Source organism: Meriones unguiculatus, chromosome 6 (genome assembly GCF_030254825.1).
Source record: "Meriones unguiculatus strain TT.TT164.6M chromosome 6, Bangor_MerUng_6.1, whole genome shotgun sequence".
Lineage (NCBI taxonomy): Eukaryota > Metazoa > Chordata > Mammalia > Rodentia > Muridae > Meriones > Meriones unguiculatus.
The window spans coordinates 133,764,966-133,792,906 of record NC_083354.1 but is presented as its reverse complement, the minus strand read 5'-3'; the positions used below and the strand labels follow the sequence as shown (position 1 = coordinate 133,792,906).

Below are 27,941 nucleotides of genomic sequence, written 5' to 3'. Positions count from 1 at the left end.
AAAGAAGCTTCTTTTTGCAGTAGATGATGATGAACACAGAGACCCACAACTGGTCAAGGTGCAAGAAATAAGAGATTACAGAATGCTTAGCCTCAAACTTGATATCTCTATCACTTCCCTTCCTCCCAAGGCTCAAGAGTCACTGCAGGAGGGGACACAGAAATAGCCAGAAGTAGCAGGTAAATACAAGAAAACAGTGTTTTCTAGATACAACAGGGCAGTTACACATACGTTAGTGATGGCATGCACAAACCCTACAATAGCTTAATCCAGACAACAATCCCATCCTGAAGAGGAGGGGTAGGTACAAAGGCCACCACTAGCTTAGGAGCTATTAGCAATTGATAGCTGCTGGGAGACACAGTGTCAAGTTGTGTTTTGCTTTTTGTCTTTTAAGGGGGCTGCTGGTAGGTCAACCACACTCCCGTGATGGCCACACAGCCCAAAGTCTAGGGGCAGTACAAACTGAACTTCATACACACACATAAGACACAAACATTCCACATGAAGACCAACAAAGTCAACAAATCTGGGCCCAGCGGACCCTGCAGAGACTGGTGAATCAACCATGGACCGTGCATAGAGAGGATCTAGACCCTCTGCTCAGATGTAGCCCATAGGTAGCTCAGTCTCCATGTGGTCCCCTAGCAAGGAGAGCAGGGGCTGTCTCTGATATGGACTCTGATGCCTACTCTTTGATCACTTCCCCCTGGTGGGGCAGCCTAGCCAGGCCACAGAGCAAGAGAATGCAGGCAGTCCTGATGAGACTTGATAGGGTAGGGTCAGATAGTAGGAAAGGAGGACTCCTTTTTCTGGATTAAGGGAGGAGGATAGGGGGGAAGAGGAAGGAAGGGCATGTCCGGGATAAGATAAGGGAGAAGATTACAATTGGGGAAAAAGTGAATAAATTATAAATAAATATATATTAAAAAAAGAAAAGAAGACAAAGAAGGACACAAAGTTGGGTGGGTAGAGAAGGAGTTGGGGTAGGAGGTTGAATATAATTACGATCAAAATATACTGTCGGGAATTCTAAAAAAAACTAATAAAAAAATAAAAAATATTGATTGACTGAGACAGGATCTCATTATATAGTCCTAGCAGGGTAACTTACTGTGTAAACTAGGCTGATCTCCAACTCACAGAGATCCATCTGCCTCTGATTTCTAAGTGCTGGAATTAAAGATGTGCACCACTACCCTAGGTTTAAAATATATTCTGTATTCCCAAGTATAAATGATAAAAACTACACATGCCTTTTATAAATCAGGGGTCTTGTATATTTTAACTAAAAATAAAGGAAGACCACACACAACAGAGATTCCTTGAGTTAAAATAAATAACAGAATGTTTCTGTATATACATGTGAAAATGCCTAATACCTAAAATGAACTGAACATACATCTCTATAATAAAAGGTGAGAGACTAAACTCCTTGGCCACACTTGATGAACCTCAGCAGAAAATTCCTCAAAAAGTGTCTCTTAGGGGACACAGAAACTTTTCTCCAATGATTCAGATATTTTTATTGACCTTCTGTTCTTCAGACTCTCTCTCAAAAAATAAGTTTTCTGAGTTTGTAAACAACAAGGCTTTAAGCAAGAAGAGGTATCTCAGTTCTTCTGCTCTTCATGCGCTCTTGGGTGGCTGGAGGCATTAGCTTGGATGGCTTCCGTTCCCCCCTTTACATGGGACTCAGCAGGCTGCAGCTGGTCCTGAGCACTGGCTCTCACAGCATGGGCTGCGTAGTTAAGGCTGGTGCTGTCACTCCAATGCCAGCAGCGTGAGAAGGGGTTATAGAGCATTCCTGCCACAGTCTGAACCGACAGACCATCTGAAAGAAAAAAATCAGAAGCTTTGGACTCCATAAACATTGACTATTCAAGCCACAAGAACATACAGCAACTCTTCACATTAACAGAACGTTCCTAACTGAAAGAGCAAAAATGTGCTGCAGTCATGCTTGACCCGCACTTAACTGCAGGTAAGAATGCACACTCCAGCAGAGTGTCAGGGCCCAGCTCAGATGCCTGAGGTATGGGGACCCTTTCTGAACGCCACATACAGATCACGTGTCCTGGAGCTTTGGAGTCAGAGGAGATGTATATAAAGTAGCTCAGGGCTTAGAATTCTCTAAGTTCTCAGCAATATTACCTGTCACTTGAGAATATCTGTCAACATGAAATAGTCTCCATAAGGTATCTTTTTTATTCCCTTTTGTCTGTTGTTCAAGACTGGCTTTTTAAAGACAGGCTTTCTCTGTAGTCCACGATAGCCTGAAATGCCCAGTCCTCCTGTTACAGCCTTTAAAGTGCTGCGATTACAAATGGGCACCACTATGCCTGGCTCCAAAAGATTCTTTAAATATCTTTTTTTTTCCATTTTATTTTCAACAAAGGTGCAGACATCTCTAAAAGCCACTGCACTGCTCTGAAATAGCAATATTTTAAGGAAAATAGTTTGTTGGTGCACTGTTTTTTTTTTTTAATTATAGTTTTTCTTTAATCACTTTATAGCCTGATCCCAGCTCTCTTTCCTCTCTTCCCAGTCCTACTCTCATGCTCCCCTCCCTGTCTTCTCAGACAAGGGGAGTCCCCCCCCATGGGTACCAACCCACCCTGACACCTCAGGTCTCAGCAGGACTAAGCATAACCTCTCCTACTGAAGCCAGACAGAATAGGTCAGCTAGAGGAAAGGGATCCAGTGGCAGACAACAGAGGCAGAGACAGCCCCTGCTCCCAGTGTTTGGGGACCCACACGCTGACCAAGCTGCACATCTGTACATATGTGTAGGGGGCTAGGTCCAGCCCATACTTGCTCCTGGGTTAGTGGTTCAGTCTCTGTGAGGCCCCATGAGCCCAGGTTGGTTCACTCTGTAGGTCTTGTTGTGATGTCCTTGGCCCCTCTGGCTCACTCAATCCTCCCTCCCACTCTTCCACAGAACTCCCCAAGCTCAGCCTGCTGTCTGGCTGTGCTCAGCCTGCTGTCTGGCTGTGCTCAGCCTGCTGTCTGGCTGTGCTCAGCCTGCTGTCTGGCTGTGCTCAGCCTGCTGTCTGGCTGTGCTCAGCCTGCTGTCTGGCTGTGCTCAGCCTGCTGTCTGGCTGTGGGTCTCTGTGGCGCACCGTTGTTAACAGAGGCATGGGGAATGGTGTCTGCGTGCTCAGCCGGACCTCCAAAATGCCAAGTGGGTGGCTAAGAAACATCATTTAACAGAGTGCAACAAACAAATAATTCCCCGTGTCAAAGCAGAGTGAAGCACTGTGAAGAGTACAAAAGGGAGATCCCGGGCCAGAAAAGAGTGGAGAAGTGTGAAAATTACATGCAACCATGCTCAGACCACACTTCCCTGCAGGTGTGCACACATACTCCAAAGCAGACTGCTGGGTTCAAATGCCAACTTTGACATCTACCATGGGGCCTCCTAGTCACTTACGTAGGTACCAGAAATACGTAAGAAATGACATGGAAGTTAAAAATGCATCTGAGTGTAGAAGAGTCAGGAAAAAGCATAAGATAAATTGTGACGAGCAGAGCTCACCAGGAGAAACGGAGTGTGTGCAAATAATGCACACTGGCACTCATCCTTAAACAAGTAAAACTAAGTTAGCTGGGAAAGGGTTTACTGACCATTGCTCAAGGCTAAGTGCAAGTCAGAAGTGGCATCTATTTCAGAGCTATAGTTTCAAAGAGTTTAAGATATCGTTGAAGAGATAAAGCTGACATCTGAAAAAAACAGTAACCTACCTAAGTAAGTTCTAGATTATGCAATTAATAGTTACACAGGCAATAAAGGATCAGAAAGCCTTGAGAGCTGGAGAACTATTTTAATACTTACTTGATTCCAAGATACTCTCCAGCTTTTCAGGTGAAACAAACTTCTCCCACCTGTGAGTACCTTTTGGAACAAAGCCTGCAATTTGCTCTGAGAAGACAATCCCCAAGGCGTAGGACAGCTGTGTTCTGTTGATCGTAGTGACGAATAAAGAGCCACCAGGCTACAGGGAGGAAGTGTATACACAGGTCAGACAACGGCAGCAAGACAGAAAACGTGAGGACAACTGCTAGATAAAGGCCTAACTTCCCCGCTCTTCTTTCCAAATGAATTAAGTGCAATTAAATACATAAGTAGCTATAAAACAATAAAATCAAATAGATATAAAACCAAAATAGCATTCTTTTTCTCTCTTGGAAAAATCTGTTATTACAGGCAATCTAATCCAGATGCAGTCACTAAGTCTATACATAAAGCACAGCTTTCAACTCAAAATTCTTCTATTGATATGATATATTGATGTTTATCTATATTCTTTTGCATGTAATAAATACTTTATCAGAGTTTACATGTACAAACGTGTCTACATTTACAGTATTTTTTCCTTTTACTGAAAATATTTTTCATACTATATATATATATATTGCTTGTTTGCTTGTATATTTGTTGGATTTATTTGTCTTGCTTTTCAAGACAGGGTTTCACTGTGTGGCGCTGGCTGGCCTGGAACTCACTCTGAAGACCAGGCTGGCCTGGAACTCCTATTTGCCTCTGCCTCCTGAGTGCCAGGATGAAAGGTGGGCAGCCCTGCTGCCCAGCTTATACAATATTTTCTTGTTAGTATTTTCCCACCTCTCACTCCTCCCAGGTCCTCTGCACCCTTTCTGTCTATTGTTAGAAAACAATCAGGCATCTAAGAAGTAATAAAATAGAATAAAAAACAAATAATTGGAATATAACAGCCAAACAAGAAAACGAACCAAATAAAAAGCACAAGAAACACAAATAGACATAGAAATACACATGTCTGCACACACAGGAATCCCACAAACAACAAAACTAAAAGCCATAATATATATGCAAAGAACCTGTAAGATTAAAATTAAAAATGTTTAACATTATGAGACAAAGAACCTCCAAAGATAGTACTGAGTTCATTTTGTGTTGTCCAGCCACTGTGGGTCGTGGGGCCTAACCCTAAGAGTGTTTGCTTCTGCAGTGGGCCTCCCTTGGAAAAAACTAAGTTTTCATTTGTAAGTGGCTACCAATTGGAGATGGCTGCTGGGTTGGGAATGGGAGTGTGTCCACTTCTTTAAGCTCTAGGCACCAACTGGTGCAGCCCTGTGCAGGCCCTGTGCATGCTGCCAGTTTCCGTGAGTTCATATGTTGTGTCTAGAAGTACAACAATTCCTTGGTGTCCCCTTAACATATAGAGGTCTTCCAGTTTTCTCTCAGGTGCTAGACCTAATGTGCTTGCTACAGTATCTGCCTATACACCCTGAGCCAAGGAGCATTACCATCAAGCACTCTCTGACAAAAGTAGTAATGGTTAAGGGTTAAGCATTTTTTTTTGTTTTGATTTATGTAAAAATTATGAAGGGATCAGATAAACATTTATGGAAGTATTTAGCCGGCCTTTATAATAATAATATTTACATTTCCTATGTTTATTCTCAAAACAAGGGAGATAATGTTCCTCTTTTTTAACCTAGTCTCATTAGCCTAATGAGGATAAAATGCCAATCCAAGATCACACTACTGATGTCTGTCTCTGTCTCTCTTTAATGACTGCAATAGACAGGGGGGTAGGTAGGGAAGTAGATGATAGCTAGTCTGTGTATATAGGATGGAAAGGGGCATCTTTAATCCTGGGGTATGATATCACCACATACTGCAACTTCTCACTGTAAACTTCACTATTTTAAATCTTACTAAGAGTCATTTATGAGTATCTAATCTGTATTCTGTAGTATCTCACCTCATGGTGATAGTGGTAAGCAATTTTTAAAAATATTTGGTCTCCATTAAAACAGAGTTAGATTTAAGTTTATAGTATCAGCATTCCTCATGTGTCCAAGATCCTCTACTCAGACATACATATTAGCCCAAGAACAAAAACTAATAATTAAGAATTTTACTACAAAAATAGAAAATGAACCCAATAAAATTCCATTTATGAGGAAACTCTCTGAAACTGTTACAGACTTGTCTTTGTTGGGTGGGAGTTTCATTCCTTGGTTTCTGTTTCCTCCATTTCCTAGGAGAGTGTGGTGGCTCTGTGTGGCCTGGTAGGACATTCTTCTGGGACAAGAACAGGTATCCATCCCCACCTAGAATTACAGGCTTCAAATCCCACATGCCTAAGTGCCGCTGTAAAATCACAATCAGTAACATCCAGGACAGTATGCCTCTACTAAAGCCCAGCAAACCCAATGCAAAAGGCAGTAAGTATTGTACTATGACTGAAGCGCGCACACACACATACATACACACACACACACACACACACACACACACACACACACCTTAAGAGAAAAATGAATAAATCACTTCACAAAAATCTATGAAAACACAAACAGTAGAAGGAAGTGAATAAAACAGTTCAAAACCCGAAAGTGGAAATAGAGCAGATTTATTAAAAACAAACAAACAAAAACCCTGAAGCTGGGCACAGTAATCCCAGCACCCAGGGAGGTAGAGGCAGGAGGATCACTGTGAGTTTAAGACCAGCCTCCAGGACAGTCACGGCTACACCAAGAAACCCTGTCTAAGAAAGTGGAGGAAAAAAAAGGAGGAAAATGTGGAAATGACAAATTTAGGAATTGGAACAGGAACCGCAGAGGCAAGCCTCACCAACAGAAAACAAGAGCTGGAAAAGAGACCCTCATGCATTGAAGACACAATAGAATAAACTGATACCTCAGTCAAAGAAATGCTACATCCCGACAAGAAAAGAAAAACATCCAGGATATGTGGTACACTGTGAAAAGAGCAAATCTAAGAATAACAGAATTAGAGAAAGGAAAAGAAACCCGGAACAAAGGCCCGGAAAACACTTCCACAAAACCATAGAAGAAGATCTCCCTAGCCTAAAGAAGGAGATGCCCATCAAGGTGCCAGAAGCACACAGGGCACCAAACTGACTGGACCAGAAAAGAAAGTTCCTTCAGCACAGAATAACCAAAACACTGAAAGTACAGAACAAAGAAAGAGTATTAACAGCTATAAAAGAAAAAGACCAACTAATATACAAAGAAAAGCAGGCCAGTTAGAGTAACACCTGATTTCTCAATGGAGACTCTGAAAGCCAGAGAGGCCTGGGCAGATGTTCTGTAGACTCTACAGTCCCCAGCAAAACTTGCAGTCACCACAGAGGGAGAAAGGAAGATATCACATGATTAACAAAGTTTAAGCAATACCTTTCTACGAATCCAGCCTACAGCTGGTACTAGAAGGAAAACCCAACTCATAGAGGTTAACCACACCCAAGAAAACACAAAGAATAAATAATTCCGGGCTAGAAAATCAGAAAAAGGGAAACACACTACTACTGCAATGAGCACCACCACTACCACCCCCATCACAACAGCAATAACAGGGATCAACAAATACTGCTCATTGATACCCTCAACATCAATGCTCTCCGTTCCCAGTGAGAAGACACAGACTAGCAGAATGTGAAAACAGGATCCCTCCTTTGGCTGCATCCAAGAAACACACCTTCACATCAAAGCTAAATATTACTCCAGGGTAAAAAAAAAAAAAAATGGAAAAAAAGGTGGGCACAGTGGCGCATGCCTGTAATTCCAACACTAAAGGAGGCAGGTGAATCTCTGTGAGTTTGAGGCCAGCTTGGGCTACAAAGCGAGTCCAGAACAGCCACGGCTACACAGAGAAACCCTGTCTCAAAACAACAAAACAAAAAGCAGAAAAATATTTTTAAGCAAATGGACCCAAAAGGAAGCTATTATAGCCATTTTAATATCTGATAAAATAGACTTTGAACCAAAACTAACCAGAAGAGACAGGGAAATATACTACATACTAATCAAAGGAAAAACCTACCAAGAGGTCTTAGCAATACTTAACATTTATGTACCAAACACAAAGGCACCCAAATTCATAAAAGAAACACTGCTACAACTTAAATCACACATTGACCCCTACACACAAATAGTGGAAGACTTCAGTACTCAACTCTCACCAATAAACAGATTACCCAGACAACAATTTAATAGAGAAATGCTGTAGTTAACTGGTACTATAAACAAAAAGGACCCAACAGAACACAAAAGAACATGATCTCTCCTCAGCACCTCAGGGAACTGTCTCCAAAACTGACCATATACTCAGACACAAATCAAGTATCAAAAGATACAAGAAAAGTAAAATGACACTACATCCTATCTGACCACTGCAGATTAAAGCTGGCCAACAACAACAACACAACAGAAAGCCTACACACTCATGGAAACTGAACAACCCATTGTGTTCCAGCAGGGATTACTCCTCAGAAAGGCTGGTTCCCTCGGGCAGGATGGTTCGACCTCTGAGCCTCTGTTTGTGGGGTTGTGTGCTGTAACTGGGGCTGAAGTGTCTGGGGCAAAGCGGTAAGAGGCTGTCCTGTGGATCCAAAATTAGTCAAGGAGAGCTGAGCTGCTGGCAAAGCTGGGAGGCTTCTTGTTTGTTGGCTTTTCCAAAACAGAGCGTCTCTGCATTGTAGCCCTGCCTGGCCACTCTGTTGACCAGACTGGCCTCTGCCTCACAAGTGATGGGGGTGAAGGCGCCACTACTCAGCACTGGTCACTGCTTTAAAGGATCAGTGTCAATCAGTTTCCTGGTAATTGTCGTAAATGCCTATTAAGTATTTAATACAGTTATGTAATAGAAAAACGCCATCATAAAGGTATTATTTTTCTGGGCTTTTATTTGTTTGTTTGAGACCAGGTCTCACTTAGTACTGGCTGGCCTGAAACTTGCTATATAGACCAGGCTGGCCTTGAACTCACAGAGATCTGTTTGTTTCTGCCTCCCAAGTGATGAAATTAAAAGCAAGTGCCAGTAAAGCCAGCCTCATAAAAGCACTATTTTCTAGTACTTAGCACCAACAATTTTGAAGACCCCTGAACAGCATGACACTAACTAGGCACTGGAAAGACCTGCTTATTGAGGGCAGCAGAGAGACAGAAGTCATCTCCAGCAGAGACACCAGGCCCTACTCCTTCTTTCTCAGCCTCCCACTCCTGTCTCACCTCCCGAGCTGCTAACATACCTGGCACAATGCACCAGCAAGGACACACACATTCGGAAGGAACACGGGCCAAGCCAGTCTTACTTTTAGAACTTGACAGCAGCACTGCAAAAACACTTCAAGGTTGGCCACATGCTCGACCACCTCCGAGGCCACGACAACATCGAAACTTTCCGCACGCTCATCCACAGTCTCCTCCAGGGAGCACGCCTCGTACTCTATCCTCTCGTCCAGGACTGGGTCAAATGATTTATGATGCTGCGCTACCCTGATGTTTTCAGCCACCGGGTCGATTCCCGTCACTGAAGCCCCTAGTCGACCTAGAGGCTAACGACATAAAAATTGTTATGTCACGAAGAAAACAGAGCACGCTAGCAATAAAAAGTTTATCCAAATTGATTCTCCAATACCAAGTGAGCAGTCCTGAAAACACACACATCTGAGTGGCACTAAACAGAAGTAACAGAACCGTCAGACTGTGTTAATGTAATCATTCTAAAACATATATGTAACAATAACAATTTTTTAAAAGGGGACATAGATTTGACATGGGAGACGTGGGAAGGGTTGGAAGGGAGAGAAATTATATCAATACAGTACACACACATGAAATTTTTAAAAATTAATTACAATTTTTAGTAAGTCAAAATTGCTATACCTAATGTTTCAAAGGGCAATACATAAAATACTAAAACTATAACTGAAAATCTCAAAGATTAAATTATGATGTAAAAGGCCCCTGTGCTGATGAGGACTAGAAAACACAGCTGTAGGGCATAAATGTTCCTCGCAGGGACAATAACCTCACATCTAAGAACTCTGGAGTACCCAAAAGACCTGATCCCAACAAGGAGCAACGCTCTTGTGGATGCTGAGATCCATAAGCAGGCAGTCTAAACCTGTATTTAATCTCATAGAAACTGCCCAGTTTCTTGGGATAGAATGGCCTATGCCTATTTATTAAAAACAAAACCCAAAAACTTCAGTAGAGTTTTCTGAAAATTCTTTTTTTCTTGAAAATAGGACTTGTACAGTAATATTAAAATTACTACTATTTACTAAAACACACACACAATATTATTTATTAAAAGGATAAATGAAGCAAATGCCCACTTCTCAATTTTTTACCCAAAATAACAAATTTTTGATCAAAACATATTAAATGCATGTATAAAATGCTTAAGCTACTTGATGAATAAATTGGACTTCATTTGAAATGGATCACTTCTGTAAACATACTGATGTATTCTACTAAATTACTGTTTAAATATTTTAAGAATTTAGTTACTTGAGCTGGAGAGATGGCTAAGAGGTTAAGAGTGCTGGTTGGCCACTCTTCCAAAAGTCCTGAGTTCAATTCCCAGCAACTACATGGTGGCTCACAACTATCTATAATGAGATCTGGTGCCCCCTTCTGGCATGTGGGCATACATGCAGGCAGAACACATGATACATGATAAATAAATAAATCTTAAAAAACAACAACAACAAAAGAATTTAGTTATTCTTACTAGCAAGCACTATTAGGCACCCTAAGAAATTCTCATGTGCATGAAAAATGGGAAAACCACTGCAAGGCACTTACTTCAGTTAATAACCCACCGCCACAGCCAACGTCAAGAATCCTCATCCCAGACAAGGGCTTTCCAGGATGGTGACTGGCACTTGTTCTCAAAAGATTGTCTCTTTAAAATAAAATTCAAAATATGTAAAAACACCAGCTACCTTTATCAACAAAAGGTTTTAAAATACGCAATTTTCAATTCACCTTCCTTTAATTTAATTTGCTTATTTAGTTGTCTCTACTTTGAGATAATGGGCTTGCTACAAGGGTCAGGCAGGCCTTAAGCTCCCAGTCTTCCCTCCTCAGCCTCCTAAGTTCTGGGGTCACAGGACTGCTGCCACTATGCCTGGTCTGGAATCCCCATTTGAAATGAACCATTGAAATTTTTATTAAAATACCTTTTAGTTTCAGAATTTAATGACATACTTAATTTGTACATTTTCAATCAGCAAAATTCTGAAATAATCCGGCAGTAGTCTATTATTGCTCTAATAATAGTTTACAGAAAAAAAAATTAAACCTAATCTAGACAAATAAACCTAATTTTCTTCAAGTATTTTTTCAATCAAACTGTCTTAACAGTGTAGGATGAAAATTTACAGCCTCTGTTCACTGTTTTCAGAAGTTTCTCAGCTAACTTTCCACATTATTTTACAAATTAAAAAAAGCAGACGGGAGCTGCACATTCATTTAAGTTGTCTACATCCCCTTCTTTGCCTCTTTGGTCTTCTAAGTTAGTAGGACTTTTCCATTTGTCACTATGTGCACTTACACCAAAGTCAAGTAAACTTATGCTCCCAACCAGACATGCGTGCACATGCACCTTCACAGTACAGTGGGTTGATTACGTGAGGACGTTATAGGAAATCATGTTTCTAACGAAGTTCAGTTCATTCTTTAAGCCGTCACGAAATGATGCTGCTTAATTTTTAGGCTGTATTGTTTCCTTCTGATGGCTTCAAGTTATGAAAACAAAATCCAAACACGTAACCACAATTTGCATCACACTAGATGACCTGTTTTCTGAGCTACATAAATAAATGGGGGCTGGAGAAATAGCTCAGTGGTTAAGAGCACTGACTGCTCTTCCAGAGGACCTGGGTTTAGTTCCCAGCATCCACACGGCAGCTCACAACTGTTTGTAACTCCAGGATCCAACACCAACATACAGACATGCATGCAGGCAAAATACCAATGCACATTAAAGAATTAAGAAGTAAATAATTAAATTAAGTAATTAGGATGCCATGTAAGTTGACTCAAACTCAGTGCTGCACTCGCCTGGAAGGTCTGCTGAAATACAAACCGCACCACGGCAAGCCCTCTGACCTCCTGTCTTTCTCTGGCTCCCACTGAAGCACACTGTGCACGTTTCTTTCATCCACGTAGCTTTCAAAGTCAGCAAAGTGCTCAAAACTAAATGCTCAAAAGTGCTTGTTGGACCAGTCTGTCTCCACAATGTTTCCTTTATCAGAACTGCCTGAAGGTCACCAAGGCCACTTCAGATTAGTAGCTATAAAACGACCTTCAAGACATAGCACTTTAGTTCCCTTTCTTTAGGATTGAATTCAAACTAACCTAATAGGGCCAAAAATGTGTCTAGTTAAGTTGTGAAAGCAACCTGGGATTTGAGTATTGTTCCTACAAGTTACTGGTAGATCTGATTTCCAAAGCAACCCTAAGACATGGGATTCTGAACATAAGGAAAGCAAAAAGAAAGTGAATGCAAATTAGCAAACTGTGCACTTTTAAAGACTTAAAAGGGGCTGAAGAGATGGCTCAGACGTTAAGAGCATTGGCTGCCCTTCCAGAGGTCCTGAGTTCAATTCCCAGCAACCACATGGTGGCTCACAATCATCTATAATGAGATCTGGTGTCTTCTTCTGGTGTTCAGGTGTACATGAAGGCAGAACACTGTATGCATAACAAAATAAATATTTAAAAGACTTAAAAGGAGTTTCTGGAGCGTTACCTGATGAACGGCACCCTCAGGTCATTCAGAGAGTGAAGAGGCGCAAACACTCCTTGCTCATCCCACCACTTGTGAGCCAGGGCCAAGAAGGTTTTTAACTCCCTGCTGTCAATTGTTGTTTGTGAAGTACTGTACAATCTTTTCCAAGGAGTCCTAAGGGATAAAAATAAAGAACTAGGTTACACTGTTGCTCTAAAAATGTGTTACAGGAATATATTGTAAAGAAAGTTACTCTAATTTATTAGGTTCAAACTATATATGTGACTCAGTTTTGACACTTTAAGATCACAGTCACCTGCTCATACACAGTCATGAACTTTTGAGGACAAAAGCTGCTGTTTGAGGTCATTCTGATTCAGTAACAATAATAACAACAACAGTAGCCATCACTTGTTGAGAACTAAATAAATGCCAGATGCTGGCTAAGATACTAAGACAGTATGCTATTTTTAGACAACTGTACTATTATTTTGTGGTTGAGAAGAGAGAAGTCAGGCAGGTGGTTGGGCTACAACTTGAACACTAGTGCCTCCACCATTCTGCCCTCGGCCTTCTATTTCCACAGAGACCCTGAAAGAATGAACTCCACTCCCTCCTCCCTGACTACAGTCTTACTCTTCCCATTGGTCCGGAAGCTCCATGCACCACCGCCTTCTAATTTGTTTCCCATGATGAACAACAGGGTGGTTATTATGACATAAAAAACCTACCTCATTTTTCTCTCATATAAAGCACTTTCAAGGATTCCAGAGCCATTAGAGAAAAAGACTCAAATCCTTGGCCTGACAGTAATCCTAGAATGACAGAGTCTGCAGCTTCCTTCTTCTCGGGACTCATTTTCTCCCCCCCCCCATTAGCCATGCTGCCTTTACACTGTCCACGCTTGTTCTTTCCTCTCACTCCTGGTGTGTATTGTTTCTTCTGTCTCGACCATTCTCCCGGCATCCCTTTGTTTCCTTTGCTACATGCCCAAGTCTCTCATCCCTCAAGTCTTATTTTAAATGAAATGTTATTGACAAAATCTTCCCTGGTGCTTAAGTGTGTGGATTACATTCCCCTATTTTAACTCCTATCTCACTTTGTACTTCTCCACTGGGTTGTATAACCATCTGACATGTCTGTTACTCACTAGAACAGCTTCTATGAAGGAAAGGCACGGGCTGTCTTCGGTATCACCTTATTCCTAGAGACTAGTACAGTTCCTAGAACACAGTTTCTCTGGAGATAACTGTCAAATAGATAATTTGAAGAAAAAGGGACAGAAAAAGCATATACAGTTTTCACTCTTTTATCCTTATGAAAAGAGGAAGGAATACAATATTAGACTCAACCATGAGTCACGTGTTAGTTCAGCATAGAAAAATACTCCTAAGTTCTGCTTGGCAAAAGATAATTAGACTGTTAAATCAGAAAAAAATAATGCCACTCAAATTTTTACTATTTTACTTGAATAAATTTAGAGTGTAAATTCTGCAGCCACTATTCCTTTTTAACTTAAATTCAAGTACCATGTTCCAGTGAGATGGCTCAGTGTATAAAGGAGCTTGCGACAAGCCTGGCAGTCTCCTTGTGATTCTTGGGACCCATGAGGCTGGAGGAGAGCAGAGATGCCTGCAAGGTGTTCTCTGACCTCCACAAGCATGTCAGGGCATGCATGCCCCACCTCTTTACACACACACACACACACACACACACACACACACACACACACACACACTAAAGAAATAATAGACAAGCGTAATTTTAAAAAATTTAAATTCAAGAATCATTTTTTAAGGAATATGAGTTGAATTCCAAGTAGGAATTCTTGGCCATTATTAAGGCAAAATTTCAACTTCAGTCATCATGACTAATTTACTAAGGATAACAAACAGTAAGTAGCTGCTCTATTAACTAAGAATAGTTTTACCTACGCCTCATCTCAAAGGTGCTCATGCCTAAGATGCAAGGGTGTGCACTCAGTAAGTAGTCAATTTGAACTAACAGTGTGAGGTATTTTTCACAAGATTAGAAACCAATTTGAAAAGTCTAAACACACAATTTGCTGACTTAATCTTACTACCTGGCATCATAGACGTCTCCATCTTAGCATGTTCATGTTTGCTTTTATCACAAGGGAGTTATGGAGAAGTACAATCACTTCCATGTCTTGAATACAGCCTTCTCTTTCTTTAGTGGGAGAAGCAGGGTTGGGGCTTGGGATGGATTGACTTGGACCAGCCGTCATGGGCTTGAACACTTGTTCTGTAGGGAGTAGCACTATTTGGAGGTGTGGCCTTGGTGGGGTTGGCGTGGCCTTGTTAGGGGAAGTATGTCAACAGGGGTTGGGCTCTCAGAAGATCAAGCCAGTTCACTTCCTGCTGTGGACAGATGTGGATGTTCAATTCTCAGCACCAGTCTGCCTGCATGCTGCCATGATTTCTGCCACAACAATAACGGACTAAAACTGTAAGCCAACCCAATAAAATGTTTTCTTTTGGAAGACTTGCAGTAGTCATGGTGTCTCTTCTCAGCAATAAAAACCCTAATTGACAGGAGCATTAAGAAAGAAAAAGGCCCTCCCTCTCCAGGAAGGAAGGGGGCTGGTGAACTTGAAAGAGATGTGTCTAATCTTCTATTAAAATCAAAAATTATCTCTGAACTTAAGTATCATACACAGCTATATACTATACTTTCCTTCCAACTTTTAGGTAAACTTGAAGTTTCTAAACCTAAAACTTATTATAAAAAATTATAAAAGACTATCTAAGTAAGTAAAACTACTTTAATTGACCTACAGGAGCTTTTACACACTGGCCAAGTTTATTAAACATGGTCAAAACAAAACTACCAAAATTACACATAATTATGTAAATCTCTTCAAAATAATAAATTACTTACCTGTAAGTTTTTATTCTGTTCAAACAGGAAAAAGTCACCCTGTAGGATCTAAACCACATGGTCCTGTGTTCACTGAATTCCCGTGGCTTAATCTGTAGACTCCTAGTGAGCCGATTCCCCGAGTAAGCTGAAAACAAAGGTTAAGTATCCAGAGAAAAGCATGTGACTCCTGCTATGAACATAGCTGAAGAATTTTTATATGGTATTCTTATGGCATATAGCAAATGATAACCAAAGGAGTTTCTTGATTTGGGATTTACTTTAAAAAATAAAGGTCTTCCTTTCTTCCATCTAAAATTTAAAAATATCAAAATTAGGTAATGAACATATTAAAATGTAACTTTTCTTTTTTACATTTATTTGTGTGTGTGCACTCACACGTCCGTGTGTGTGTGTATGTGTGTGTGTGTGTGTGTGTGTATGTGTGTGTGTGTGCATGTACCTGTGGAGGGCAGAAAGGAATGTGAGATCTTCTGGTGTTGGAGATAGAGGTACTTGTGAGTCATCTGACATGGGTGCTGGGAACCAAACTCTAGTCCTCTCCAAATGTTCTTAACCAATGAGACATCTCTCCAGTCCCTACCACAAATTTTACATCTGCACTAGGTTGCATTAAAAAAGAAAAGTCACAAATATATAATCAAATATAAACTATTCACCTTTTACACTAAAATGTTAAATTTTAGATTGTTAAAACTAGTTCAAATTCTGTCAGTTCCATGCTAGCTACCTGAAAGGTTTTTTTTATATGCTTTTGACAGAAGAACAAAAGTCAGTGTGTGTGTGTGTGTGTGTGTGTGTGCGCGCTCGCATGTGTGTATATGTGTGTATTGGTAGATAGATGGGCAAACTAATGGACAGATAATTATATCCTAAAATAAAACTCATAGTTTATATGTTTAAACTTAGAGACCTGCTTAATGGTTATTCAAATTGTTGTCCAATTAATATTTAGACAAAGTATCCTAGAGACAAAAATGACATTAATCATGATAAAAGGACAATCTACTAAAAGATAGAGTAATCCTAAATGTGTATTACCAGGCAGTGGAATTTCAAAACAAAGAGAGCAGATTTGACAGAACTGAAACAGGAAAACTCAAACTCACAGCTACTGCAGAGGGCCAACACTCCTCAATAAGTGGAGCAAGCAGCAGCCAGGACAGACAGACAAAAGGAAGAAGAAATCCACAAGGCTGCAAAACTGAACTTTGAGGAGCAATACAGATAACTGAAATTTATGAAACACCGCACCCAAACTGCAACAGAATTCATAGACTACTGAAAAAGACAGGCCAAATTATTTCTATTTAACCTCTAAAGAAATTAAATTCACAGTTAAAAGCCCTCTAAAAATGTCCAGGCTCAGACAGTTCCACTGGAGAACCCCTGCAAGAGCAGCAAGTGCTCTTAACCATCTCCTCAACTCCCACAGGAATCTTATATCTAAACAAAGCTCCTGGAAGAAGAAATAACAAATAGTGCTACCCAGTCTCTCAAACACTACAGTGGCTGACAGGGAGTGTCACAGAATGATGCACTCAACCAGCCCTTGGGAGCTAAAAGAGGAACAGTGCCATCTGGTCAGCTTTGCTACATCGTGGCCCTATCTTGATTTTTCTTATTGAGGTTTGTGTTTGTTCTGATTTTTTATTAATTAATTAATTAATTAATTGAGAGAGAAAAAAAGAAAATTAAGTAGGAAGGTGGGGAAGATCTCAGAGCAGTTGGGGAAGGGAATATGACCAAAGTATATTATATAAAAAAATTTTAAGCAAAAAATTTTGAAAACAATAAAGCAAAACAAAAACCCTAACAATAACACAGGACACTTCCCAACTCATTTTTACAAAGACAGAATTCTTCTAAAAACCAAAGAAGGTTACAGATTAATTTGCCTAAAGGGCACACATAAAAATATCCACAAATACTAGCAGATAAATTCAAGCAATACATAGAAAAATAATATAGCACAACCATACTAGCAGAGGCAGATAAAGCAGTTTATAAAATTCACATCTATCTATGATGAAAGCTCAGCAAAGAAGAATGGAAGGGAACTTATTTTACATAGCATCTATAAGAGCCTATAGTTCATATATAACTTTAATAATAAAGTAAGATGCTACCCACAGCAGGAACAAGATCATAGCCATGGCAATAAGGAAAGAAAGAGAAGCAAAATGTATACATGATGGAAAGAAAAAAAAATTTAACTGTTCCTATTGTCTATGTAGGAAATCCCAAGAAATCTTCAGTTTATTTATTTATTTATTCATTTATTTTTTACTATTGATTTTTTTTTTTTTTGGCTGGAGAGACAGCCATGAAAGTGATCAATAACCCTAAAGAGCATACAAATAATTCAATCCATGTCCAAGAGAGGAAACTCAACAGTAGAGAGAAAAAAGTCAGCAAAAATAGATTAAAAAAATCAGCAACATGGATGAAAAAGTCAGCAACAACAGAAATCAGAAAAGAAAGAAAAAGGAAGAAAGAAAGAAAGAAAAAAAAGAAAGATAGAAAAAAGAAGGAAGGAAGGAAGGAAGGAAGGAAGGAAGGAAGGAAGGAAGGACAGAAATGTTAGAAAGTAAAGTATCAGGGATGGAGGTCAAGGATGACTAAACACTGCATTCAAATATCAATATGGAACATAACTAAAATGAGATACAACCAAATGAGCAAATCTAAGAGTCCATGGGATAGAAGAACAAGCTGAAATAAACACCAAATACATAGAATATACATTCATTGACATCAGAGCAGAAATTTCCTCAAATCTAGAGAAAGAAATGGACATTCAAAACACATTTGGAGACTTAGAGTCCCAAATAGTTGTGACTGGAGAAAAACTTCTCCATGACATTACAGTCATGTTATCAAAACTGCAAAGTATTGGTTCAGAGCACACACTGCGCTTCTGGAGTTACCTTCCTAGCACCCATGTCAAGCTGCTCATAACCGCCTGTAACTCCAACTCCAGGGGATGCAAAATCTTTGGCCTCTGCAGGCACCAACACTCATGTGCAACCCCCCCCCGCACATACTCATAATTTAAAAATTTTTTAAAAACCTATTTTTCAAACGCAAAGTGAAAAAACATTATAAACTGTAAAAAGAAAAAATATGCATAACTCACCAATGAAGTCTAACCATGAGAACAACACCAGATCTCTCTTGATCAGCAACCTTCAAAAACAGGATTGCTTTTCGAACTAAAAAACCGATGAAATAAAATACATTTCAAGCTCTCAAGAAAATAACTACCAACCAAGGCTGCCATATCCCAAAACTCTATCTTTTAAAATTGACAATGACGGCTGGAGAGATGCCTCAGCAGCTAAGAGCGCTGGCTGCCCTTCCAGAGAAATTGAGTTGGATTCCCAGCATCAATCTGGCAGTTCACATCAGATTTTAAGTGCAGTCCTCGGGCACCGGATCTCTCTTCTGGCCTGTAAGGACAGCAGGCACACACACGGTCCACAGCCATAAATGCAAGCAAGCATCCATGCACAGAAAAGAAAACTGAGAGTGAAATAAGGATGTTTCCAAACAAACACAAATTAAAGCAATTCACCATGATTACTAAGTCAGACCTGCCAAAGAATGTAGGAAGTGACTGTACCCAAAGGAAGAACACCCCAATCCTGAGCACAGGAGGCAGAGGTGGGCGGGTCTCTGTGAGTATGAGGCCAGCCTGGTCTACAAAGTGAGTTCCAGCATACCCAAAAAAATTCACAGGAAAGAATTAACTTTGTGAAAGCTAAAGAAAGGAGAGCACAGAGAAGGAAGAATCACTAACAGGGAAAAAGCAAAGACTAAAAATAATCCAAACAACTGTAAACATCTCTCAATAATAACCATAAGTGTGAAGGCTTCAACTAACTGACAAAGTGGCGCAGACTTTCTGATTAGATTAGAAAACTAGATGAACTAGCTGTTGTCTATGAGAAACAGCACTCTCACTCAGAATGAGAGTCAACGGTGGGAAATCAATCGATCAAGCAAACAGAAACTAAACATTAGTTGGAGCAGCTACTCTGTTGTCTGAAAGTCGAAAACACAGAACCAGTCAGAAGAAACAAGGCCACTACATATTAATAAAGGGAACAAACATTGGAGCTCCTGATTTCACAAAATAAACACTAATGTGCACATAAAGTGTCAGGTAGTCCTGACACAAGAACCACAGGCAATTTCAATATCCTGCTCTCATGCCTAGACAGGTCACCAAACTAAGCATCAACGGGAGGCTGGGGATCCGGCTCAGTGAGAACAGTGCTTGCCACGCGAGAGTGAGGATCAGAGTTCAGACCCTCGGTAGCAGGTGGCTATGGTGGTAACGTGGAGACAGGGAACCCAGGCGGGAAGACGGCCAACTAGACTCCAGCAGCTAGCAAGTCAGAAACCCCGTCTCAGCACACAAACTGGAGAGTGACAGAGGAAGACGCTAATACTAATCTGGCCTTCATATTTGTAAACACGCGCACACATGTGCACACACACGGCTGCATGCTTGCACACACAAAAAAATCAACAAAGAAACGTAAGTTAAACTGTACCATTCACCAAATGGAATTAAGTATCTATAAAACATTCCATCCAACAGAAACAGAATACAAATTCATGGAATCTTCTCTGAAATAAAATGCATTCCAGGACATAAATCAAGCCTTGCCAAAAGAACAGATACAATGTCTTTAAATATTATCAGGTCCCAGTACAATAAACAAGAAATCAATATCAATTTATAGAAACTTAAATGACCAAGGGGGTCGCTGAGGAAATCAGGGAAATTCAAAAGTTCCTAGATTCAAAAAAATATAAGCACAACCTTTCAGAACCTTTGAGACAGAACTAAAGCAGTTCTAAGAGGACAGTCCATAGCTATAGGTTCCAAACCTTTAAAGAACACCAGTGTTCCTCAAATGGTTTCAATAAAATAGAAATAGAGAGATTACTACCAGACTCATCCCACAAAGCCAGCATTAGCCTCATCCCCAAACTGCATAAGGACAAACCAAGAAAGAAAACCATAGACCAATTTTCCTGATTAACACAGATGCAAAAATGCTCAGGGAAAACAGATTTCCTCTAAAATCTGGAATGAGACAAGGTCATCCATCCTCTATATGCTTATTGAATATAATGCTTAAGATCTTAGCTAGAGCAGTAAGGCATAAGAAAGAATGAAGAGACATAAATAGGACAAAAAAAGTATTACTATTTAGAGGGGGTTCCATTCACTAAAGCTTAAAACAAACCCAAGAATAATCTAACCAAAATGGTGAGAAGATCTCTATAGGGAAACTTTAAAACACTAAGGAAACTGAAAGAGATGCTTGTTGGAAAGATCTCCTGTGCCTACAGCTAGACCAAATTAATATTGTGGAACTGGCTGTATTACTGATCAACAGGTTCAATGAATCTCCATCAAAATTAAAATGAGATGGGTTGGAGAGATGGCTCAGCAGGTAAGAGCACTGACTGCTCTTCCAGAGGACTTGGGTTCAATTCCCAGTATATATCTCCAAGATCTGACACCCTCACACAGACACACATGCAGGCAAAACACCAACGTACATAAAATAAAAATAAATTATTAAAATAAAGTCCAATGAGATTTTTCACAGAACTAGAGAAAGCAATCCTATTGTATAAAAGTACAAAAGTCTTCAAATAACTAATGCAACCATTAGCAGAAAAATCAAAACTGGAGGTATCACAATGTCTCATCTCAAATTACATTACAGAGCCACAAAAGCAAAAATGGCCTGGTACTGGCTCAAAACAGACACGAACATCAGTGGAATAGAACAGAAAGACACTCCACTCTGATAGCCACCCACGAGCTGGCTACACTGCACAAACACACAATGGAGGAAAGACAGATTCTTCAGCAGCTGCTGGGAAGACTGGGCTTCACACAGAGCAGAAATGTGGTCCATATTCCTCACCCCACACACGTCAATTCTAAATGCAGCAAAGTCCTCGATTTAAGATATAAAACTCTAAAAGTGCTAAAAGAAAACATAGGGAAAACAGTGCAATACATAGGGAAAGATTTTCTGAACAGGAATCCAGTATCACAGAAATCCCTGAAAACTGACAAATGGGATTATGAGAAATTAAGTCTTTGACAACAAATGAAATAAACACTGGTGTAAAGAGACAGCCTACAGAATTGGGAAAAAAAAAAAAGGAAGATTTTTCCAGAAATGTATGTATGAGTCAAGGGATTAATTTCCAAGATATATAAAGAACAGTAAAAATCAGTCATTTCCCCTCACCCCAAATCATCCAATCACAATGACCTGAGAAAAACAAAACCAGAAACAGGGCAGTGGGTAGAGGCCCTTCCCACTAAACTTGTATTCCTGAGCTCACCCTCAGGACCCACAGGGTCGAGAGAACCAGTTCCCAGAATTCATCCTCTGGCCTCCACACATACGCCCACAGATACACACACCAGATGCCACCACACCACTTGGTATGCACAGAAAACTTCCACGTCCAGTTTAGAACTGATTAGTCACAGTCGCCAGAGAATGGAAGCCGCCTGCTAGCCACCAACAGAAACAGAAAATGCAGTACATACACACAGCGAACCCTTAGATAGCCTGAAGAGAAATGGATTATGATATATTAGGCAAAAATCAATTAGGCAAAATAAGTCACACTTAGAAAAACAAAGACCATGGTTTGCTTTTTCCCTTATATTTTAAACCTAAATTTAAAATTATAGCAAGGCCTACCTGGTCTACACAGTAAGTTCCAGGTTAGCCAAGGCCACACTGTGAGGCCAAGTCTCAAAAACAACACAAAGGTATGATCAGGATCGACACACAGAATATTTATGTATACTCTATACAGAGTAGACATTTTTTCAATTTGAGGGCTTTAAATATTAAAAATAGTTTTCTTTTTTAATCACAAAGCTAACCCACTACAGGATATCTCACCAACTCCACTGTCACCAACCAGTCTCTCTTCTTGCACACACACCCTCCTGTACCTTGCTTTTTACAAAATCTGTAAGTTTTTCTTGGAGACTGCTTTATAATATTGTACAGAGGTTTTTTGTTTTTTGTTTTGTTTTGTTTTGTTTTGTTTTTTGCTTTAATTAAGAACTGCCCAGTAATCCACTGCATGGCTCTATTATAATTTATCCAAGCAGCCCCTTATTAATTGGCATTAGGTTGTTTTTTTTTAATACCAAAACTACGGAATTTGATTAATTAGATAAATTTCTATATGTTCCTTTTGGTGAAAATAACAAAAAATGTCTAAAAGTGAGCAAGTGTTATTACTGATTTATTTCTTACTTTCTTAAAACTATCCTAATAACTTTTCAGGTGGGTACAAATGGATTGAAGTAGGGCTTATTGCCTTTATTGACATATTAAAGTTCCCAACCATACCACTCTCTACCATACAGTAGTCATTTTCTTGTTAATGAAACGAATTTTCGGCCTGCTACTTGGGAGTTCAAAATCTATAGCACCAAATGTAATCAGTCCCTTTCTTGAGCGTATCTGCCAACAGACTGCTGACTTATCTGACTAACTAAGCGTGGACGGTCACCAGGTGACTTTCTTGGTCTGGTAAGGAGAGCAAGAACCTCGTCCAGGCTTCCCGGGGTCAGAAGGTCACTAATGTCAAGTAAGACAGGACCAAGGTCGCAGCTACCCGGCGGCCCGCGGGAGACGCTCTCCCAGGCGCAGATCCATCCTCAGCTTTCCCCGCTTCTGCGGACTGGGGGATGGATCGTAGCCGCCGGGGCGGGCAGGGGAGGTCACCCGGCCGCCGCTCCCCGCCGCTCCCCGCCGCTCCCCGCCGCTGCCCGCCGCTCCCCGCCGCTGCCCGCCGCTGCCCGCCGCGCTTGCGCAGAGCCGCAGGGGCACGCAGGCGCACGCAGGCGCGGAGGCCGCCCCGCACCGACACTCACCCCACTAAGCTGCGCGGGGAGCCTCCGCCACCGCGCTGGGCCGCCCCAACCCAAACGCTTCCAGAAAACGAACACCACGAGAGCGCAGCCTTCCGCCTCGCCACCTCGCCACAAGAATCGCAGTCCTCTTCCGGTCCCCCCTCACAACAAAGCCCCGACGGAAGGGTTCCGGCGCCCACACTCGCCGTCTGCTGCGGGCTTTTGCATTTACGTTACAGGTCATGTGAATTTGTGGCCACTTTTAATTCGGGCTCCTTAACCAAATTATGTCTGCAGTGAAACAAAATGTTCCTAACAAAAGACCACAAACACCTTCCATTCCTATGTATCACGGCGTGCAGATTCTGCCCTTAGCAGGTATCTCCCCCAGAGACGTGTTTTCTTGGAAGGCCCTAATGCTCAAAATGACAAGTATGGAAGCACTTCTGAGAGCAGAACTTTCTCTTTCAAGACGCTCAAGTATCACAGAGAACAGAAGTCCAAATTTAAAGTACCTTTTCTGAAATTGACCCAATACTCTGTACAGGTTACACCGTATGTAGCAAAAACAGTTTCGACAGTTTATTCGGAAGTCGAAACAGGGATCAGCACAAACACTCCACTTCGGACTGCGTATGCTAGTTTGTTTGTTTTGCCAACTTGACATTAACTCAACAGGAAACGGGGAACCTCACTTGAACTGTCACTAGACTGGACTGTGGGCTGTCTTGAGGCCGTTTTCTTGATTAATGGTTGATGTGGTGGGTGGGGTGGGGATACAGCCCTTTGGAAAGTGTAAACTCTTTTTAAGTTGCTTTTTAGTCAGTGTGTTATCACAGCAAAGAAAGCAAACCAGGAATGGCTTAAAAAATATAGGGAATCATTATACATTTCCAAAAGGCAGTGTCATCCTCTGAATTAATGAAATTTACTAGGCCCTCACTTACATTCTCTAAGCTAAAATATCACCCTCTTAAGAGCAGCTCCGGGCTTTTCAGCTGCTATTATCATGTTGCATCACTTTGGAGAAAGACGGCCAGTTCTCCAAATGAAGGCCAACAGCTCTATACAAGTTAGCATGTCTTATGTTTTTGCTGGATTGACAGGTCCAGGGAAAGTCTACGGAGCAAACACGGTTAAAGGTCTAGGGCTTCCTGTACGTGCATCTACTCACATTAAACGTACACCACACAGCTTCACAGCCTTCCCAGTTTCACTCCAACAAGGCAATGAGTGATGTGCCTTGAATACTGATAGGAAGCAAAGAATTTTCTAAATCCCGAGCACACCAACAAAAAGCTTTTCTGTTACGCCTGAGCTGTGTCAGACATAAAATTGTGTTGACTGTAATGCAGTATGTAGCCATTGTTGCAAAAACTTTCTAGAGTAACTCATCTTATCCATAAGCAGGCTGTAAACTAGCATATGCATTTTAGAAAACTCAGCACCTATTTAACATTTATGTTTTCTATAGTTTTTAATCAAAAACTGAAGGATAAGTCACTTGATGTCTATTCAAAGTTTTAATCCTTTGAACAATCTACTACATCCACTCAGCTGAATGAGTTTTTGTATTTACTCAAAAAGATTATCACTCTGTAACTCTGGGAAACTCTAGCTTGCCAAATTCTATTTAAAACTGACCTTGAAGGGAAGCTGAAGAACTGAAGAACTGGCTCAGTGAGGACCCAATCACACTGTGATTCACAGTAACTCCCTCTCCAGACCATTTATTTACACCCTCTTCAAGGCCCCTTTGGACACTTTAATACAGAAAGCATACATTCGCTATTACTATTTTTCAGTTTAGAAATTTCAGTATGTTAAAAAATATTTTTAACTTATAAGGAAAAAAACAACCTTTTTGACTACAAAAGCATGACTATAAAGCAGTTTTACAGGAATCTTGGGCCTTAATGCAACTCCTAAAATTCTCCAAATAAAAAAATTTTAAAGATCAGGGTCTGAAGAGATCACACACCATACCCCATTACAAAAAAAATTATTCTTGGGGCATGTGAAATGGCTTAGTGGTTGAGAGCACTGTCTACATTTCCGGAAGACCCAGGTTTCATTCCCAGCACCCAGGCCTATAACTGCAAGTCAAAAACGCGTATAGTGTAGACATATGAAGGCGAAACACGGAGAAAAAAATTTAAAAAATTAATTAAAAAATGAGGCAGAGGCAGGCAAATGACTGAGAGTTCGAGGCCAGCCTGGATACAAAGTGAGTCCAGGACAACCAAGGCTACAGAGCCAAGGCTCTCTATATATGTTGCAAAGTTCATGTGCCATTATACTTCATGTTTCTTTAAATAAAATGGTTTACACTAAAATGGACTATATTTGAATATTTACCTATTATGTTTCATCATTATAAAAAGCAGTCAACAAGGCAGAAGACATACACATTAAAGAAACTGCACAATATTTATATTTTGGGGCCTGAAACACATCTTGTAATTTCCTTTCCCAAATTAGATTATATTATCTTACTGGGGTGGAGTCTACCCATATTCCACAATAACATGATTTCTTCACTAGAGAATGTTGAATATGTATGTGCAGGCATGCACAGAGCAAGTGTGGGTTACAGAAGAATGTTATTAAGTTTAAGTTAACACTAAGAACTATTAGTATTATTGAAGTGAAAATATTTCACTTGAAGATTGCTCTAAAACACTTTTAGGAAAAAACAGCTTTCAGTGTTGGTCCTCTCCTTCCACCAATGGGGTCTGAGGATCAAACTCTGGTCTTCAAGAATCATGGCAAGCATCCTTACCTGCGACTCAGCCTCCAGCCCAGAAGAGAATACTCCACCTCTCTCCCATGCTTCTGTATGCATGGGCTGGAGTTAGGGAGCCCTGACCTGCCTAGTGCCGATGCTGGAAGGTAAACTCTGCAGCCTCTGTCAGAGCTGCAGCGAGTGCTCTTGACCTCAGAGCCATGTCTGCCGCTTTCAAAGGAGACTTGGTAAAGACAGCTCTGACTAACCAATTCAGATGACCGTCTCAAAATCTGAATACTCATTTTCAAATGCGTAATTTTTAAAGCATTCCATAACCAAAATTTATATCTAACATTCATATACGATTTAACATTCACCTGCTAAATTACGTAAACCCTACCTAAAAATAAAATTTTTTTTCTACTCAGATAAATACTCACATGTAAAGGACGTAATAGATTTTCCACAAAAATTTGACAGATGGAAATACAATCATAACACAGGCATATATGCTAATAATCATGAATACTTTGTTGGTTTTTAAAAATTAGATTTAATGATAAAAAGTGTGCAAATTCTTAACTGAAACTGGCAAAATTTCCTTTTGGCTTTCATTTGTATGTCTAATAATGTATGTATCATAGCCAGCAGAATTTTTCAGTAGAATTTTATTTTGAAAATAATACTTCACTTGAAGATTGATCTAAAACACTTTAAGGTATGAAAATTTTATACAACTTATCTATTACAAATTAATCAGAATTCTTCAATTAGGTACACTGTGTTAGCTCACCTACATAAAAATATTGCACATTTTGTCTCCAGATGTCACTGATGACTAGATTGTATAGAACTCCAAACTCTTTATTCTGTGAAATGGCAACTTCATAAATATTGTAACTAAATGCACTGTAAACAGCCATTTTGGTAAACATGCATTTATTCACAGATTTATTTCCTTTAGATAAATGCGTAACTGCTCAAAATCAAGATGCTATGTTGAGGTACAAGAGCACACAAACAAATCTATTTCTGTCTTCATTTCGAGGAAACACTGATCTTGGCAAACCTGGCATTATGTTTAAAATGAACTATTGCTGGTACGGAAGCATAATACTTTAGAACTCTGTGTCCTGCACTTACACTTCTCTTTTTCAGTTAAAAGCATTGTTTTTGGAGATTCAACTATCTATCACTGCTTAAGTGTATCATCTCAAAAAATGACCCCGAAGCAGCTGAACACTTGTCAAAATGCCTACTCTTCATTTAGCTGTGACTCACACTAGACCACTCACTGGTCATGGGTTTTGAACTGAGAAAATCAGACCATTTTAATGTCATGTAACTGACAAAGTCCCGCGTAACACAGTATTTCTCCATTAAGCTGAGGTCATATTATATTTTAAAAATATAAATATACTGAATCCTAAGTCCTATTTCTATGGTGACCCCAAGGTGTTATGCATGTAAAATAGGAGTGACTATATAGCTCCAAACTATTAGTGTCAAATAGTCATTACAAATAACTCTACTGCTCTAACGGCCTGATTGTTCCCAGCAATTTCATTTTACAGAGGTGAATCACATTTTATACACATAAGAATATGTTACTTGAAACCCCCCAACCTCCCACAAAAATGTTTGGAAAGCTGATCAGACGCCTTCAGAGAAAAGTAAGGTCATTTTCCGGCCCTTTCCCACACCTTTACAACTGGAGTTTGACAAAAGTCCATGGGCACAATCAACAAACGCTGACAAACTATTAGGTTAAAACCATTTTCTTTGGGGAAGATGGGAGGAATTTTTAAAACCTGTTATACAAAACTTCAGCTGCCTTTTTATAAAAG

General features: G+C 40.2%; 1 protein-coding gene across 1 annotated transcript; it reads right to left on the bottom strand.

Annotated features, from left to right (window-relative positions):
• Positions 1 to 1,257: 1,257 nt before the first annotated feature.
• Positions 1,258 to 23,772, bottom strand: Coq3 (coenzyme Q3, methyltransferase). The gene is made up of 9 exons (XM_060386161.1): positions 23,393 to 23,772; positions 23,129 to 23,320; positions 22,195 to 22,340; positions 15,440 to 15,566; positions 12,560 to 12,712; positions 10,609 to 10,708; positions 9,108 to 9,350; positions 3,836 to 3,995; positions 1,258 to 1,834 (listed from the first exon to the last, which is right to left on the bottom strand). Exons 1-9 carry the CDS (start codon positions 23,608 to 23,610, stop codon positions 1,614 to 1,616), a joined length of 1,560 nt encoding a protein of 519 aa, XP_060242144.1. The 5' UTR covers positions 23,611 to 23,772; the 3' UTR covers positions 1,258 to 1,613.
• Between the last annotated feature and the right edge of the window lie 4,169 nt (positions 23,773 to 27,941).